This window comes from Sus scrofa, chromosome 9 (genome assembly GCF_054392235.1).
Source record: "Sus scrofa isolate SSC_HxYL_T2T_F1_AM1 chromosome 9, Sscrofa_HxYL_maternal_Yorkshire_Landrace_v2.0, whole genome shotgun sequence".
In the NCBI taxonomy this organism is placed as follows: domain Eukaryota; kingdom Metazoa; phylum Chordata; class Mammalia; order Artiodactyla; family Suidae; genus Sus; species Sus scrofa.
The window spans coordinates 7537816-7554150 of record NC_139391.1 but is presented as its reverse complement, the minus strand read 5'-3'; the positions used below and the strand labels follow the sequence as shown (position 1 = coordinate 7554150).

General features: G+C 37.4%; 1 protein-coding gene across 9 annotated transcripts in view; it reads left to right on the top strand.

Annotated features, from left to right (window-relative positions):
• Nucleotides 1-16335, top strand: part of FCHSD2 (FCH and double SH3 domains 2) — a 240726-nt gene that overhangs the window by 113057 nt on the left and 111334 nt on the right. For all 9 annotated transcript variants that reach the window (XR_014814577.1, XR_014814576.1, XR_014814579.1 and 6 more), the window contains exons 5-6: nt 3671-3815; nt 13662-13795. Coding sequence is in view for 6 of the 9 variants with exons in the window: in XM_084975178.1 (XP_084831304.1) it covers nt 3671-3815; nt 13662-13795 (279 nt within the window). In the remaining 3 variants the exon portion in view is untranslated. The remainder of the gene's footprint in view (nt 1-3670; nt 3816-13661; nt 13796-16335) is intronic.

Here is a 16335-nt window from a genome sequence, read left to right as displayed (position 1 = left end):
GACTAGATATATAGTTCCAGATATTTCTTTTTTCTTGTGAAGTCCTCATAATGTGTACACTCATCTATTCGTTTATTTTTTTCATTCAACACATACTTATTACAACCTTTCTAAATGTTAGGCTGTGAGCTAAGCCCTAGGAGTACAGTAGTGAGAAAGACGTACACTTGGCCTTCATGAAATTTTTACCATAGTGAGAGGGACAAACATTAACTAAGAATTACATAAAAATATTGCTAATTGAAGGAAAAGTGCTAGAGCCAGGTGAACACATAACAGAGAAGGACTTGAGTGAGTCTGGCATTACCTTGGCGGTGACTCTCAGAATCCCTGTAGGGAGGGTGCGTTGAGGCTGAGATTGGAAGCGTGAGCAGCAGTCAGCGAGGTGAGGGGGTAGAAGGAAGAGGCTGCTCCCGAAGGGGAGAGCATGGATGAAGGGGTCCTTCCCTCCTTAGTCCGCTTCTTTTCTTCCTTTCTTTAGATTACAGTTCACAGTGGTTCTTTCTCATTTTTTTTTTTTTTTTCATTTTTGGCTGCCCCACAGCATATGCATTTCCCAGGCCAGGGATCACATCCAAGCCACAGTCGCTGCCTAAGCTGAAGCTGCAGCAACACTGGGTCCTGAAGCCACTGTGCCGAGCCAGGGATAGAACCCTCGTCCCAGCACTCCCAAGATGCCACCAGTCATGTTGTGCCGCAGCGGAAGCTGCTCTTTCTTATTTTCATTATGATTTTAAAATGCATTTTAAGTATAAATTAGTAGTTATAAAAAGCAGAGTACTGAATTTTTCTCTCAATGCATTCTCTGAGAAAATAAATTATTTGGACTGCTTAGCGCGTTTACATTCTCAGTTCTGTTGGTAGTCATGCAGTAAAGCTGTGGTATACTTTAATTTTGCTGTTCTTTTTTTCCCCAGTTTTATTAAAAAATAATTGACATCACTGTATAAGCTTAAGGTGTACAGCATGATGGTTTGATTTATATATATTGTGAAATGATCACAATAGATTTAGTTAACATTTATAATCTCATATTCATTTTACTGTTCTTAACTCCATCACTGCTTTTATGCTGACAGTTTTTTGCTGGCACAATACACAGAATCTTTTTTCCAAAGGGAAGGTAGTATACCTCTGTTTAAATAAATAACTATTTCCATCTAAACAGAATCATTTAGTGTATTACACAAACTACCAATCCATTACTGTTCATTTCCTTGGTTGAAAAATACAGTTTCAAGGTTTTTTTTAGTTCCAAGTATGATAGGGACCAGACAGTTCTCCCTTTTCTTATTTTCACACTGTCCTCCACTGACCCACTGCTAGTATTTCACATACCACATGGTCCCTTACCTTGCTAAGGTAGGAAATTCACGTGATGCAAGAAGGGAGATCTTAGGAAATAAATATTATAATCTATCAGTTCAAGTATCTCTCTCTTTTTTTTTAAAGTCCCATTCATTGTTATGGTAAGCTATAAAATGTATTTATAGCTAGTATAGGAGCATATTAGAACTGACTAAGGCATCTTCAATAAGTGATGCGTGCTGGGAAAACTGAACGGCTACACGTAAAAGAATGACAGAACATTTTCTTATCCTGTGCACAAATATAAACTCAAAATGGATTAAAGATCCAAAAGTAAGGCTGGATAATAGAAAACTCTTAGAGGAAAACATAAGTAGAACACTCTTTGACATAAATCATAGTAATATTTTTTTGGCTCCACCTTCCAGAGGAATAAAAATAAAAACAAAAATAAACAAATGGGACCTTATTAGGCTTATAAGCTTTTGTGCAGCAGAGGAAACCATACAAAAAAACTGAAAAAACAACCCACAGAATCGGAAAAAATCTTTGCAAACAAAGTGACAAGGGATTGATCTCCAAAATAGACAAATAATCTCATTCAGCTTTCTATGAAAAACAACAACAACAAACAAACCAATCCAAAAATGCTTAGAAGATCAAGATAGACATTTCTCCAAAGAGGACAGACAGATGCCCAAAAAGCACATGAAAAGATGCTCAACATCACTAATTATTAGAGAAATGCAAGTCAAAACTACCATGAGACATCACCTCATACCAGTTTGAATGGCCATCCTCAAAAGATCTACAAACAATAGATGCTGGAGAGGGTGTGGAGAAAAGGGCACCCTCCTGTACTGTTGGAGGTGCAGACTGTATGGAGGTACCTTAAAAAACTAAACGTAGAACTACTATATGATCCAGCAACCCTACTGATGGGCATGTATTCAGAGAGAACCATGATTTGAAAAGATACATGCACCTCTGTTCACAGTAGCTGAGACATGGAAGTAACCTGAATGTTCATCCAGAGGATTGGATAAAGATGTGCTACGTCTGTACTATGGACTATTACTCAGCCGAAAAAAGAATGCCATTTGCAGCAACATAGGTGGACCCAGAGATGATCATACTGAGGGAGTCAAAGGCAGATATCACATGAGATCTCTCATATGTGGAATCTAATAAAAATAATGCAAAAGAACTCACTCACAAAAGAGAAACAGACTGAAAGATTTTGAAACCAAACTTATGGTTGCCAAAGGGGAACTGTTGAGGGGAGGGATAAATTAGGAGGTTGGGGTTGGTGTATACACACTCCTATGTATAAAAAGCTCAGTAGCAGGAACCCACTGTATAGCACAGGGAAATCTACTCAGGGCTCTGTGGTGTCCTATATGGGAAAAGAATGTGAAAAAGGGGAGATTATCTGATTCATTTTGCTGTACAGCTGAAACTAACACAATATTTTAAACCAATTGCACTCAAAAAAACAAAACAAAACAAAACAAAACAAAAAATACCTGACGGAGGCAGTTAGCAAAGCAGAAGAGAGGATTTGAAAAGGAACTGGTTACAGAAAGCAAAGGATAAATATTTCTTCGACTATGCCAAAAGATTGCTGAGAGCACATTTGTCAAGCAAAGGTGACGGGACTTACTTGGAATGACTCCAAGCCACAGTGTGATGCTGGCTAAGCAGTCTTACAACAACAGAGAAACAGATGTAGAGCAATGATACCACAGACTTCTTTTTTCTGACAGATAGACTTCTCAAGGACATAAGCAACTGTTCATGATTTTTCTCCCCAGCCACATTACTTTATGCAAGAGGGCAATATGATATAGTTGAAAGAAATATACTTAAAAGGTACCCAACCTTCATCTGATGCTAAGTATTGCCACATTCTTGTGTGATCTAGAGTGATCCTCTAAATATCTCTTCGCCTCAGTTACCTCATCTAGAAAACCAGGAAAATACCTTAATGAAATAATGAAATTAATACTCATGGTGATGATCCTGGAACAGCAAAAGGCCTGGACAGTCTGAATTTTTGACCAATATCTATAGCATTGGCTTTATCTAGAATTGTGATCCTTGTATCGCTTTATTCCAGTATCAAGAGTAGCTAGTGAATCAAAACAACCCGTTGACGAGCTAGAGAGGAAGAGAGCATATGCCATGTTTCTACTTGTTATATATGCTAAAAATATGACTACTTATAAACCAACGTAATTATACTTTCATCTATAAGGAAAACATTCATTCTGTTCATCGGTGCTAGCCCGTGAGCAAAAGATTAGGTGACTTTTTCTTCCTCTTCTCTGCATAATACTTTTCTTTCCTTCTTTGAATTTAGGAGCATGTATCCTGTTTGGAAATCTTTTCTCGAGGGAACAATGCAGGTAGCCCAGTCTCGGATCAATATATGTGAAAACTATAAAAACTTCATTTCTGAGCCTGCAAGGACAGTGAGAAGCTTAAAAGAACAGCAACTAAAAAGGGTATTGTTTCTATTCTTTTCCTTATACATTTTATTTTTTATTATTTATTTATTTTTTTTGTCTTTTTGCTATTTCTTGGGCCGCTCCCGTGGCATATGGAGGTTCCCAGGCTAGGGGTCGAATCAGAGCTGTAGCCACCGGCCTACGCCAGAGCCACAGCAACGCAGGATCCGAGCCGCGTCTGTGACCTACACCACAGCTCACGGCAACGCCAGATCGTCAACCCACTGAGCAAGGGCAGGGACCGAACCCGCAACCTCATGGTTCCTAGTCGGATTCGTTAACCACTGCGCCACGACGGGAACTCCTCCTTATGCATTTTAATATCTCACTGCTACATATATAATCTGCAAGATTATGTTAAATTGCATTTAGCACTTTGAGTTTTTCTTTATGGTTCAGATGTTTCTGATTTCAACATGGATTTTCTTATTTCAACATGTTACTAGGACTTTTTCATTTCAGCATGTTTCCTCTACCTACTGTATTTTATTAACTGATAAAGGTGAGTAATTTGAATCTGTGGACATTCTGAAAGCCCAGTAAACATTTCTTAAAACTATCACTTTTCCCCTTAACTCAAGCAAATAGTTACACTTAGTTTCACAATATTGGTATAGTTTGGTGTATGTTAAAATACTGAAAATGCTATTAATCCCACTAAGTCTGGAAAAGATTTGTCTTAGTTTCAACTTGACCCATTTTATGTAATAATTTAAAGGAGCTTAACACATTTTGACCATATAGCAAACTTATTACCAAAAATAGTATACTCTGAAGTTTAATTATATAGGTTACATAAAATAAAAGTTTTAAAATAGGTGTTTTTTGATTATACAGAATTTGAAAATTCATAGAAAAAATCATTATTTAATGTGATTTTTATGAAAAGCTTGCTGTTAAAAGTAGGTAATTAAATTGGGTCATTTTGGGAAATAGTTACCAGAAGTAGAGATTATCATGGTACCTAATAAGTAATTAATTTTTTCTTATGGAAGTAGTAATAGTTTAAAAAATATTAAGGTAATTATTTAAGGAAATACTATTTCATAAACCATCTAGTGTGTTGATTCTAATTGTCATTTGGATTTTCATTACTTTTTTACAAATCAAAAGTAAAAATACTAATCTTGCTCATTTGCCAAAGATGATTTTAGTAGCATGAAATCAATATATCAAATTATATTGTGTGTATATAAAATTTTAATCTTTTCCAAGCACTGATGTCATATTATTGCATTTTAACATATTTGTATCAGAACACCTTTGTTTTATCTTTGCTCAAAATTACCTCTTTCAAAAGAAACATGGTGAATACACTAGTGACCACTGACCAGACATTACCTTCAAGTTGGAAGAAAATATAGTGTGTGTGTGTGTGTGTGTGTGTGTGTGTGTGTGTCTGTCTGTCTGTCTGTCTGTCTGTCTGTCTCCCTCCATCCATGCATGCAGGGAGAGGGTGGCAGACAGGAGTAGAGAATTAATACCAATGTAACTTCCTAACTGGGAGAAAATATGATGTTTCAAATAGCCAATGCATTCACCAAGTGTAATTGGAAAGTTCTGCCTTTCTCAATATCAAGAATACTTCGAGAGAGTTAACTATATGTGTTCTTCTCTGACCTTCATTTAACCAGCATTCCTAGGCAAAGGATGTTTGGTGAGATTTGCCAAGTCCTCCTAACTGTGAATTAACTTGTTTTATATTATAGCTACAAATAATGGTGTTTGTGTTTTATCTAAATGATTTTTAAATGCTGAGTACATATTGAGCATACCTGTCAGGACTCTGAAATGGCAGAAACTTACTTCAGACTGAATTAAGCCAAGAAGAGAATGTATTAACTTGTATAACTAACATTTTCAGCGTGGATGGAATCCAGGCAGGGATGGAGCCAGGTACTGAAAGCATGGTGTTAGAACTCAGTCTTTCTTCCCATTGTATTTATGTACCACGTCTTCTTAATCCATGCACCTGTCGATGGATATTTAGGTTGTTTCCATGTCTTGTGCTATTGGGAATAGTGCTGCAGTGAACATATGGGTGCGTGTATCTTTTTCAAGGAAAGTTTTGTCCGGATATATGCCCAGGAGTGGGATTGCTGGATCCTATCGTTGTTCTATATTGAGTTTTCTGAGGTACCTCCATACTGTTTTCCATAGTGGTTGTACCAGTTTACATTCCCACCAGCAGTGAAGGAGGGTTCCCTTTTCTCCACACCTTCTCCAGCGCTTGTTACTGTGGACTTCTTAGTGACGGCCATTCTGACTGATGTGAGGTGGTAGCTCATTATAGTACACCCTGCTTATTTTTTACCTTACTTCAGATGAAATTTTTTTTTTTAAGTGATAAGAACACTTAAGAGGACTTTTTTTTTGTCTTTTTAGGGCCACACCTGTGGCATATGGAGGTTCCCAGGTTAGGGGTCAAATTGGAGCTACAGCTGCCAGCCTGTGCCATAGGCACAGCAACGCAGGGTCCGAGCCATGTCTGCAACCTACACCTCAGCTCATGGCAATGCCAGATCCTTAACCCACTGAGCAAGGCTAGGGATTGAACCTGCATCCTCATGGGTACTAGTCACATTCGTTTCCACTGAGCTATGACGGGAACTCCTCCCTCTGAAGAGATTTTTGAAGTGTACTCTGCGGTATTGTTACCTCCAGATACAATGTTGTACTGCCAGTCTCTAGAAGTCACTCATTTTGCATACCTGAAATTTTATACCTGCTGATTAGCGATGCTCTCTTTCCTCTTTTTGCAGTCCCTGCAACCACAGTTCTATACTTTGATTCTGTAAGTTTGACTGCTTTAGATATTTCTTGTCAGTGGAATCATGCAGTATACGTCCTTCTGTGACTGGCTTATTTCACTTAGCATAATGTCCTCTGGGTTCATCTGTGTTGTTGCGTGTTCTAAGATTTCCTTCTTTTTAAAGCCTGATTAATATTCTGTTGTATGTATATACCACATTTTTAATCGATTCACACATTGATCCACATTTTGGTTGTTTCCACATTTTGACTTTTGTGAATAGAGCTGCAGTGAACACAAGAGAGCTAATATCTCTTTGAGATCTTGGTTTTACTTCTTTTGGATAAATACCTAGAAGTGCAATTGCTGGATCACATGGCATTTCTATTTTTAATTTTTTGAGGAACCACCATCGTATTTTCCATAACAGCTGCACAGTTTTGTATTCTGACCAACACAGAACCTGCACAAGGGTTCCCGTTTCCTCAGAACCTTGCCAGTCCTTGTTGTCATTTGTTTTTTGTTTGTTTGTTTTTGTTAATAACCATCCAGCAGGTGTGAGGTAATATCTCATTGTGTTTTTGATTTGCAGTTTCCCTGATGATTAGTGACATTGAGCAATCTTACACTTTTTGTTATCAATTTTCCTCCACTATTAGCTTTTTAATTTTACAATCTTGAATATTCTTTTAATAATTACCTCAGAGCTTCCAGTATGCCTCCTTGAGTTACTACTATTTACCTTGAATTGGTAGTTTTACTACTATAAATTACTCTAAATTTATTTATTGGAGTCTACTGTGACTTAGTATTTTACCACCTTATGCACAATATAAAAATATTTTAATAGTATGATTTCATTTAGCTCCCCACTATGACTTCTGTTCTGTTAGACCTTTTTGCTCTGTCCATGTCTTTTGTACTTTTTCTGCGCTTCAGTCTGAGTATTTTCCACTGATATGTTGCAGTTAATTAACACTCTGTTCTCCGATTTCTTTTTTTTTAATTTTTTAAAATGTTATTTATTTAGTTGGTTATTGAGTAGAGTTGATTTACAATATTGTGTTAATTTCAGTATACAGAGAGTGATTCAGTTATATATATATATATATGTGTTTTCAGATTATTTTCCATTATAGGTTATTACAAAATATTTAATATAATTCTGTGTGTTATACAGTGAATCCTTGTTTCTTATCAGTGTTGTGTACAGTAGTTTGTATCTGCTAAGCCCATATTCCTATGTCTCCCTCTTCCCTTCCCTTTTCCCTTTGGTAACCGTAAATTTGTTTTCTATGTCTGCAAGTCTGTTTCTGTTTTGTATATAGATTCATTTGTATTATTTTTTAGATTCCAGATATGTGATATAATATGTCTTTGGTTTATTTCACATAATACGTTATTCTCTTAAGTCCATTGATGTTGCTGCAAATGGCAATATTTCATTCTTTTTATGGCTGAATAATATTCCATTAAACACACACACACCTTCTTAACCCAATTGTCTGTTGATGGCCACTCAGGTTATTTTAATGTCTTGGCTGTTATAAAGGGTGCTGCCATGCTCTTCTGCTATTTCTAATCTGCTTTTAAAACTTATCTTTTGGGATCTTTGTGTATTTTTAGTTCCCAAATTTTTTAAAATTATAGTTGACTTACAATGTTTCTTTATTCTGTTATACAGCAAAGTGACACAATTACACGCAGTTCCCTGTGCTGTACATCCATTCCAAATGTAACAGTTTGCATCCACCAACCCCAAACTGCCTGTACCTCCCACTCCTTGCCCCCTCCCACTGGCAACCACAAGTCTTCTCTTTATGTCCATGATCTGTTTCTGTTTTGTAGGTAAGATCATCTCTGCCATATTTTAGATTTCACATATAAGTGATACCGTATGGTATTTGTCTTTTTCTTTCTGACTTAATTCACTTAGTATGAGAATCTCTGATTCTGTCCATGTTGCTGCCAATGGCATTATTTGTTCCTTTTTTATGGCTGAGTAGTATTCCATTGTATATATTCACCACATTTTAAAAAATTGCTTTATTATAGTTGACTTACAATGTTCTGTCAATTTCTGCTATACAGCAAAGTGTCCCAGTTGTACACACACGCACACACAAAACATATATATACACACACACATTCTTTTTCTCACATTATCCTCTGTCATGTTCCATCACAAGTGCTTAGATATTGTTCCTTGTGCTGTACAGCAGGATCTCATTGCTTATCACTCCAATTGCAATAGTTTGCATCTATTAACCCCAACTCCCAGTCCATCCCACTCCCTCCCCCTCCTCCTTGGCAACCTCAAATTAGTTCTCCATGTCCATGAATTTGTTTATTTTCTGTAGATAGGTTTGTTTATAATTGTATGAGTTGTTTATGTATTTTAGATTCCAGATATAAGTGATATCATAGGGTATTTTTTTTTCTCTTTCTGACTTACTCCACTTAGTATGAGAATCTCTAGTTCCATCCATGTTGCTGTAAATGGCATTGCTTTGTTCTTTTTGATGGCTGATTAGTATTCTGTTGTGTATATGTGCCATATCTTCTTAATTCATTCATCTGTCGGTGGACATTTAGGTTGTTTCCATGTCTTGGCTATTGTGAATAGTGCTGCAGTCAACATAGGGGTGCATGTATCTTTTTGAATGAAAGTTTTGTCTGGATATATGCCCAGAAGTGGGACTGCTGGATCGTATAATAGTTCTACATTTTGTTTTCTAAGGTATTTCCATACTGTTTCCATAGTGGTTGTACCAATTTACATTCCCACCAACAGTGTAAGAGAGTTCCCTTTTCTCCATACCCTCTCCAGCATTTGTTATTTGTGGACTTATTAATGATGGCCATTCTGACTGGTGTAAAGTACCTCACAGTAGTTTTGATTTGCATTTTTCTAATAATCAGTGATGTTGAGCATTTTTTCCTGTGCATGCTGGCCATCTGTATATCTTCTTTGGAGAAATGTCTGTTCAGGTCTTCTGTCCATTTTTCAGTTTGGTTGTTTGGGTTTTTTTTGCTGTTGAGTTCTCTGAGTTGTTTGTGTATTTTGCAGATTAAGCTCTTGTGGGTTGCATGGTTTGCAACTATTTTCTCCCATTCCGTAGGTTGTCTTTTTGTTTTGTTTTGTTTTGTTTTAATGGTTTCCTTTGCTGTGCAAAAGCTTGTAAGTTTGATTCGGTCCCACTGGTTTATTTTTGTTTTTATTTCTATTGCTTTGGGAGACTGACTAAGAAAATGGTTGTACAGTTGATGTGAGAGAATGTTTTGCCTGTGTTCTCCTCTAGGAGTTTTATGGTGTCTTGTCTTATATTTAAGTCTTTAAGCCATTTTGATTTTATCTTTGGGCGTGGTGTATACACCACTTCTTAATCCATTCATCTGTCAGTGGACATTTATGTTGTTTCCATGTCTTGGCTATTGTGAATAGTGCTGCCATGAACATAGGGGTGTGTGTATCTTATTTAATGAAAGTTTTGTCCAGGATTTGTCCCAATCCCACAGCCTCTCCAGCGTTTGTTATTTGTTGACCTCTTGATGGCCATTCTGGCTGGTGTGAGGTGGTACCTTATTGTAGTTTTGATTTGCATTTCTCTAATAATTAGTGATATTGGGCATTTTTTCATGTCCCTGTTGGCCATCCATAAGTTTTCTTCAGAGAAATGTCTTTTTAGGTCTTCTGCCCATTTTTCAGTTGAGTTTTTTTTTGTTGTTTTTTTTTTTAATCGTTGAATCCTATGAGTTGTTTTTGTATTTTAGAGATTAGGCTCTTGTCTGTTGCATCATTTACAAAGATTTTCTCCCATTCTGTAGGTCCTTGTCTGTTTCTTTTTTGTTGTATTCACTAGTTTTATATTTTGTATTCCACATATAAATGTTAATATACAGTATTTGTCTGACTTACTTCACCAAGCATAATACCCTCTTTGTCCATTTATGTTGCAAATGGCAAATTTTCGTTCCTTTTTTGTTTGTATATATCACATCTTCTTTATCCGTTCATCAGTTGAATTGCTTCCATATCTTAGCTACTGTAAATAGTACCACTAGGGTAATAATACAGGTTAACTTTTTATTTATTTATTTATTTATTTATTTATTTTTTTTTTTTTTTTTTTTTTTTTTTTTTTTTTGCTATTTCTTGGGCCGCTCCCGCAGCATATGGAGGTTCCCAGGCTAGGGGTCTAATCGGAGTTGTAGCCACCAGCCTACGCCAGAGCCACAGCAACACGGGATCCGAGCCTCCGAGCCGCGTCTGCAACCTACGCCACAGCTCACGGCAACACCGGATCATTAACCCACTGAGCAGGGGCAGGGACCGAACCCGCAACCTCATGGTTCCTAGTCAGATTTGTTAACCACTGCGCCACGATGGGAACTCCCAGGTTAACTTTTTTAAAAAATTATTTTCTTAGGATGAATTTCCAGGACACGACTGCTGAGTTAGAGAACCTCCTAGTTTGTAGGGCTTTGATGTACTCGTCCAAGTTACTTTTGTTTTTATCCCTGTCAAGTTCTTAGCAAATCTATCTATCCTGGCGTCTGTGTCATACTTATGGACCGTAGTTTTAATTTCTTCATTAGGAGAGATATCCAAATTGATCATCTTTTTGTATGATCCTTTAGCCCTAAGTAACCTTAAACACTCCTTTCTCTGACAGCTTAGTGCTGATAACTCTTGGGAAAGATTGGGGCATGTATCACATCAAGGATTTTCTTAACACAGGTATTATCTTAAATGTATAACTTAATCTGCCTCAGAAATTGTATTCCTACAGAAGCAATTTATGTTAAAAGTTGGAAGGAAATCCTGTTCCTTTGCAAATCAAGTTTGATGACTTATTTATTGGGGGGGGTTTTTTGTTTTGTTTTTTTTTGGCTTTTGTCTTTCTTTTTAGGGGCTGCACCTGCAGCATACGGAGGTTCCCAGGCTAGGGGTCTAATCAGAGCTGTAGCCGCAGCCTACACCACAGCCACACCAATGCGGGATCCAAGCCATGTCTGCAACCTACACCACAGCTCATGGCAACGCCGGATCCTTAACCCACTGAGCAAGGCCAGGGATCGAACCGCATCCTCATGGTTGCTAGTAGGGTTCGTTAACCCCTGAGCCACAACGGGAACTCCTAATAAATATTTTTGATATTTTGCTATGTGCCGGCATTTTCCTTTGAAGAAGAACCCAATTCTTTTAAAAGATTACTATTTTAAGATAAAATAACTTCATGAAACCTTAAAAATGTGGTTATCACAAAACTAGGGTACACACTATATAATGGGTTTCATGGTACATTATATGGTCCTTTCCTTACTTTATGACTTTAGTAAGTTATTTAACCTCTTTAAGTGTGTTTCTTCGTCTTAAAATGGGACTAATATGAATACTTCTATCACAGAGTTGTTTCAAGGACTAAATGTGATGAGGTAATACCTATAACGTGCTAAACATAGTGCTTCTACAACACCCACAGGGAATCTTCTTAACCATAACTAAGCATTCAGAGTCATGATTATCATAGGCAGCACCTGCCATGAGGTTTCCTTAGAAGGACATTAGGACGGGGAGCACAGTTCCCCAGCAAGGTGGCGTCCAGCATTAGAATGAATTCTCCCACCAGTTGATGCGTCAGTCTACATAGCTAATCAAAACTATTCTGTTTGGTCCCCAGGCGACTGGTCTGGGATGAAGGAATGAGGTTCACATGTGCATGGGTCGCCACAGGGCCAGAAGAAGAGGAAAATCTTTTATTACAACTCTGTAGACAGAGCTTCCAAGGTCTCTGCAAGAGACATGTTCAGATACAGGAATCCCCATCCTCACAGAAGCCCAAAGCCAAGGCTTCTCCATCAGATATTTATAGTTCATTTTTAGTTTCTTCTAAGTTGACGCAATTTATCTATCAGGTAAATTCGTATTTGTAAGTAGTATTGCTCAGTAACCCAGTTGACATTGTGTCTTCATCCGGTTTCTGTTGAAACACAGACCTGGAAAGTTAAAGGTCCAGTTTTCGTGAAGGAGAGAAAGAGGTGCTTTTCTGTTTGCTTTGTTTTAGCCTTAGTCACAGGCTGACACTTACTCAAGTACTCAATAAATGCACTCATGGGACCCTTCCAGATGTCACTTCCTGTAAGGAAGTCCCTGTCTTAACACGTAACAATTTCAGAGACCCTCTAGCCTCTCTGTCACATGTCTGAGTTTGTTTTTTCCTTTGCTCTTCTGATGTCCCTGTTCTACTCTACATGCTTGTCTGGCTCAGGAGTCCTTCACAGTGTCTCCTCCTGCTTGGCTGAGTTTTGTCAGTTCCACGGAGCACGAACAGTGCTGTTCCAGGCTCGGAAGTTTTTCATTGGGGGTCGCCCTGAATTGGCCTCACGGTGCTGAAACTTCTCAGTGGTTTGTTTCAGACCAGGGGAGCGAATTCCTCTTTGGATATCCAGAAGGGTCCCAAAGCAGTGTTACTTTGGCCTCAGTGTGTTATAAAGATTTATTGATTAAATTTTTCTTTGAGTTATTGGGTCTGTCCCCTCTCCTAGAATCCGTATGTGTCTCCAGAGAGTTGAGTTGGGGATGGTTTTGAGTAATAATTGTTATGTGGTACCCAGGTTTATTGCTTCTCTCCTTCATCTTGGGCTTACCATGTTGGTCTTCTCAGATTTCACTCCTCCTTTCCTAGAGAGCCATTGTACCGTCAGTTCCCCAAACATATAGAGAGAGACTTTATTACGATTCTCAAGAAGTGCAGAATTGGTGTAATCTTTTTTCTTTATTGCTGTGATACCTCCTGCAGTACGAGCATTTGCACGGTTGTTCCTATGCCTTATCTTAATGTCAGTCAGCAGCACTCAGAGGTTATTTCTCGAAGCAAAGTTGTTTCAGCAAACTGTGGCACTATTCCATTCACTACTTGCGGTAGGAGTACCAGCTGTTCACTGGATTTTAATGTACAATTTGAAGGATACTAAAAGTGCTGATTCTTCTCCTGGGTTTCCATCCCGAGGGCATAGACCTTAGGACACGCTCATTTTCTGTGAGCCCGAAGACAAAAATCATAATAATTGCTCTTTGTATTTTTCAGTGTGTGGACCAGTTGACAAAGATCCAGACTGAATTACAAGAGACAGTGAAAGATTTAGCTAAAGGCAAAAAGAAGTACTTTGAGACCGAACAGATGGCTCATGCAGTACGAGAGAAAGCTGACATCGAGGCAAAGTATGTGTTTTAGCATATCTGAAAAAATGATTATGCAAATAAATGTTGTGTTTGCCAATACTTTGTTTTCTGTTAATATAAGGCATAGATTCATTCTTAGGTTATATTGGTTTCATCTGACCTATAAGTATTACATACTTTAGCTCAAATTTTTCTTTTATATTGTTGATTTTTATTTAATATAAGCAAAACGGAAATATTTGATCACTAAGTTTTCACATTAAATTGAATTTTGAAAAGGAAAAAAGAAAAAAAAAAGAACCTTGTATTGGAAGCGTAGCAGAAGTCTAAAGTTGCTGTGGTGTCTGAATATCAAGGTTTTAGAGCCTCGTTTTTCTTATGCTAAACTAAATCATTTATAGTTGAAAATCCTTGATTCTCAGTATGCCCTCGAAGGACCATAGACACATCAAGTGAATAAGAGCACTGACCTCAGTATAGAAACCAAGAATTTCTCTTATGTGAAATCTTAACATATATGCGTTTTCCAGTGGATGCTTTGGCAACTGTGTATGAATTTTGCTTTCAATATATGTGAATTACAAGTCCTTTATTTTGAGAATAATTAGGAAAAGAAGGAACTAGAAGTTCATAACAAATATAAAGCTAGAAATAGAGATTTTTGCAGTGACAACTTAAGGAAGGATTAAAATTTTTCAAGAAAAAACAAACTTGTGTTATAGAAGGGACTCTGCACATGTCTGTGAGGAAAAGCGAGATTCCGTTCATTGAGCTCACTGATGGAAAATGCAGGAGCTTGAGCTCCTAATCATGAAACCAGAAAGGGTATGAGACTGGTGTAGATTAGGAAGGAGTTAAGGGTTTCTTTCTAACGTATATATATGTTATATATATATATATATCTGCAGGAAATTAAGCAATCTCCTAAGCATCTTGTGAAATTTTAGGAGCTCCTGGAAAATTTATTTGGTACCAAAGGATAGTAATTGAATACTCATAAAGTACTTAATGTTACTGGAAAACATTTAATATTTCCCTAACTTAGCTTATTGTCTTTATTATTTTGTTTTTATAAGCATACAAATCCTTTCTGTACTTTGATAGAATCAGTAACCCATCTTCCCAGTAAGTCCTGAAGTTTTTAGATTAGGTGCTTGCCATTAGAAATATCCTGTCACGGTGGGTTTTAGGAACTTGTTTTTAAAACTGTCAGGGATTCTAGAACAAAGAATTGACAGATTTATAAGGCATATGTAAATACCTACTATAGCCAGGCCCACAGGGTGAAAATGAGGACAGTTGTAGGGCTGTTTCTGAAAAATGTGGACCTGACAGGAACTAATTCATAGATGGCTCATCTCAAGAAACTGTCTTCTAATATGGCCCAAATTCAAAGAGGATACAGCAAATTAGACATTTCAGTTCTATGTGTAACTTTTCTGGAAAATTAATTCTACAGCGGAGTAAGAAATACCTCTTTATCTTCATTCGTTCACTGTTTATTGATTATCTATATTAGGCACTATGGAAAGAGAGGTGAGTAGGATAAGTTTTGCCCTCAAGAAGTTTAAAGCCTAGAATTAAAAACAGATGTGTTCTAAGGGAAGTTTAAGATTTGTTTATTCACAGTAGGCGCACAGAAATTAGGTGCCTACAGTAACTCCCCTAATAATTTATTTTAGTAGCTACATGAAAACAGTTATATGAGCATAGAAAATAAATTAGGTTTTGTCTAATGAAAAAGGAAACCAGTAGAAGAAGTGGTGTTTGGACACAGTTTTGAAGAATGGTTTTTCTGAGTAGAGATGAGAAGATGAGGAAAGGGAAAGGGAAATTGGACTTACAGTTTTGATAGATGATTTGACGGGGAGGGAGATGTGTGCACTGGGAGAGAGCAGAGAAGGAAGGAAACAGTTTGAAGGGAAGGCTATGTAGGTTCTGAAAAAGCTGTGGGACCTCGTGGTGACTATATTTGGTAGGGAGTTACGTATCTGACTCTCAGATCAGAGTCCTGAACATCTTGCTTTGGGGGTGGGGGGTGGGGGAGGCAGTTGCCTAACAGATGACAGTTAAAGAGGTGAAATTATATATATAATGAGATGAGAAGTTGAGTTTGGAACCCTAAGGACCAGTAACATTGGGAAAGTAGGTGAGGAAAAGGAGTATATTCAGTATGTATAGTTCACTGTATGTTTTATTTGTTCTAGCTCATAATCTTTGAAGACAGGACCTTTATTATTTTATCTATTACTGGTATTTTCTTTATTACTACATAATGTTTATATGAGGACTAGCAAATGAAGCAGAATCCAGAAACAAAAGCTTATAATGGAAAATTGAGGTGCAATTCAGACTATTTAGATAATGACCAAAATGCATATTTATACATCCTTGAAAGTTTCTCTCTTGCTAGAAAGATCAGAGGCTACTGCTTTTTCTATCCTCCTCACATTTGTTCTTCAGAGACTGGCTTGCTCTGTCTTCCAATCCCAAATGGTCTGCAAATTTACTTCTTATTATTGCCTAGCTTCCAGCATTGACTTCTTCCATGGCAATCACCATGACGCTGCAGTCAAGAC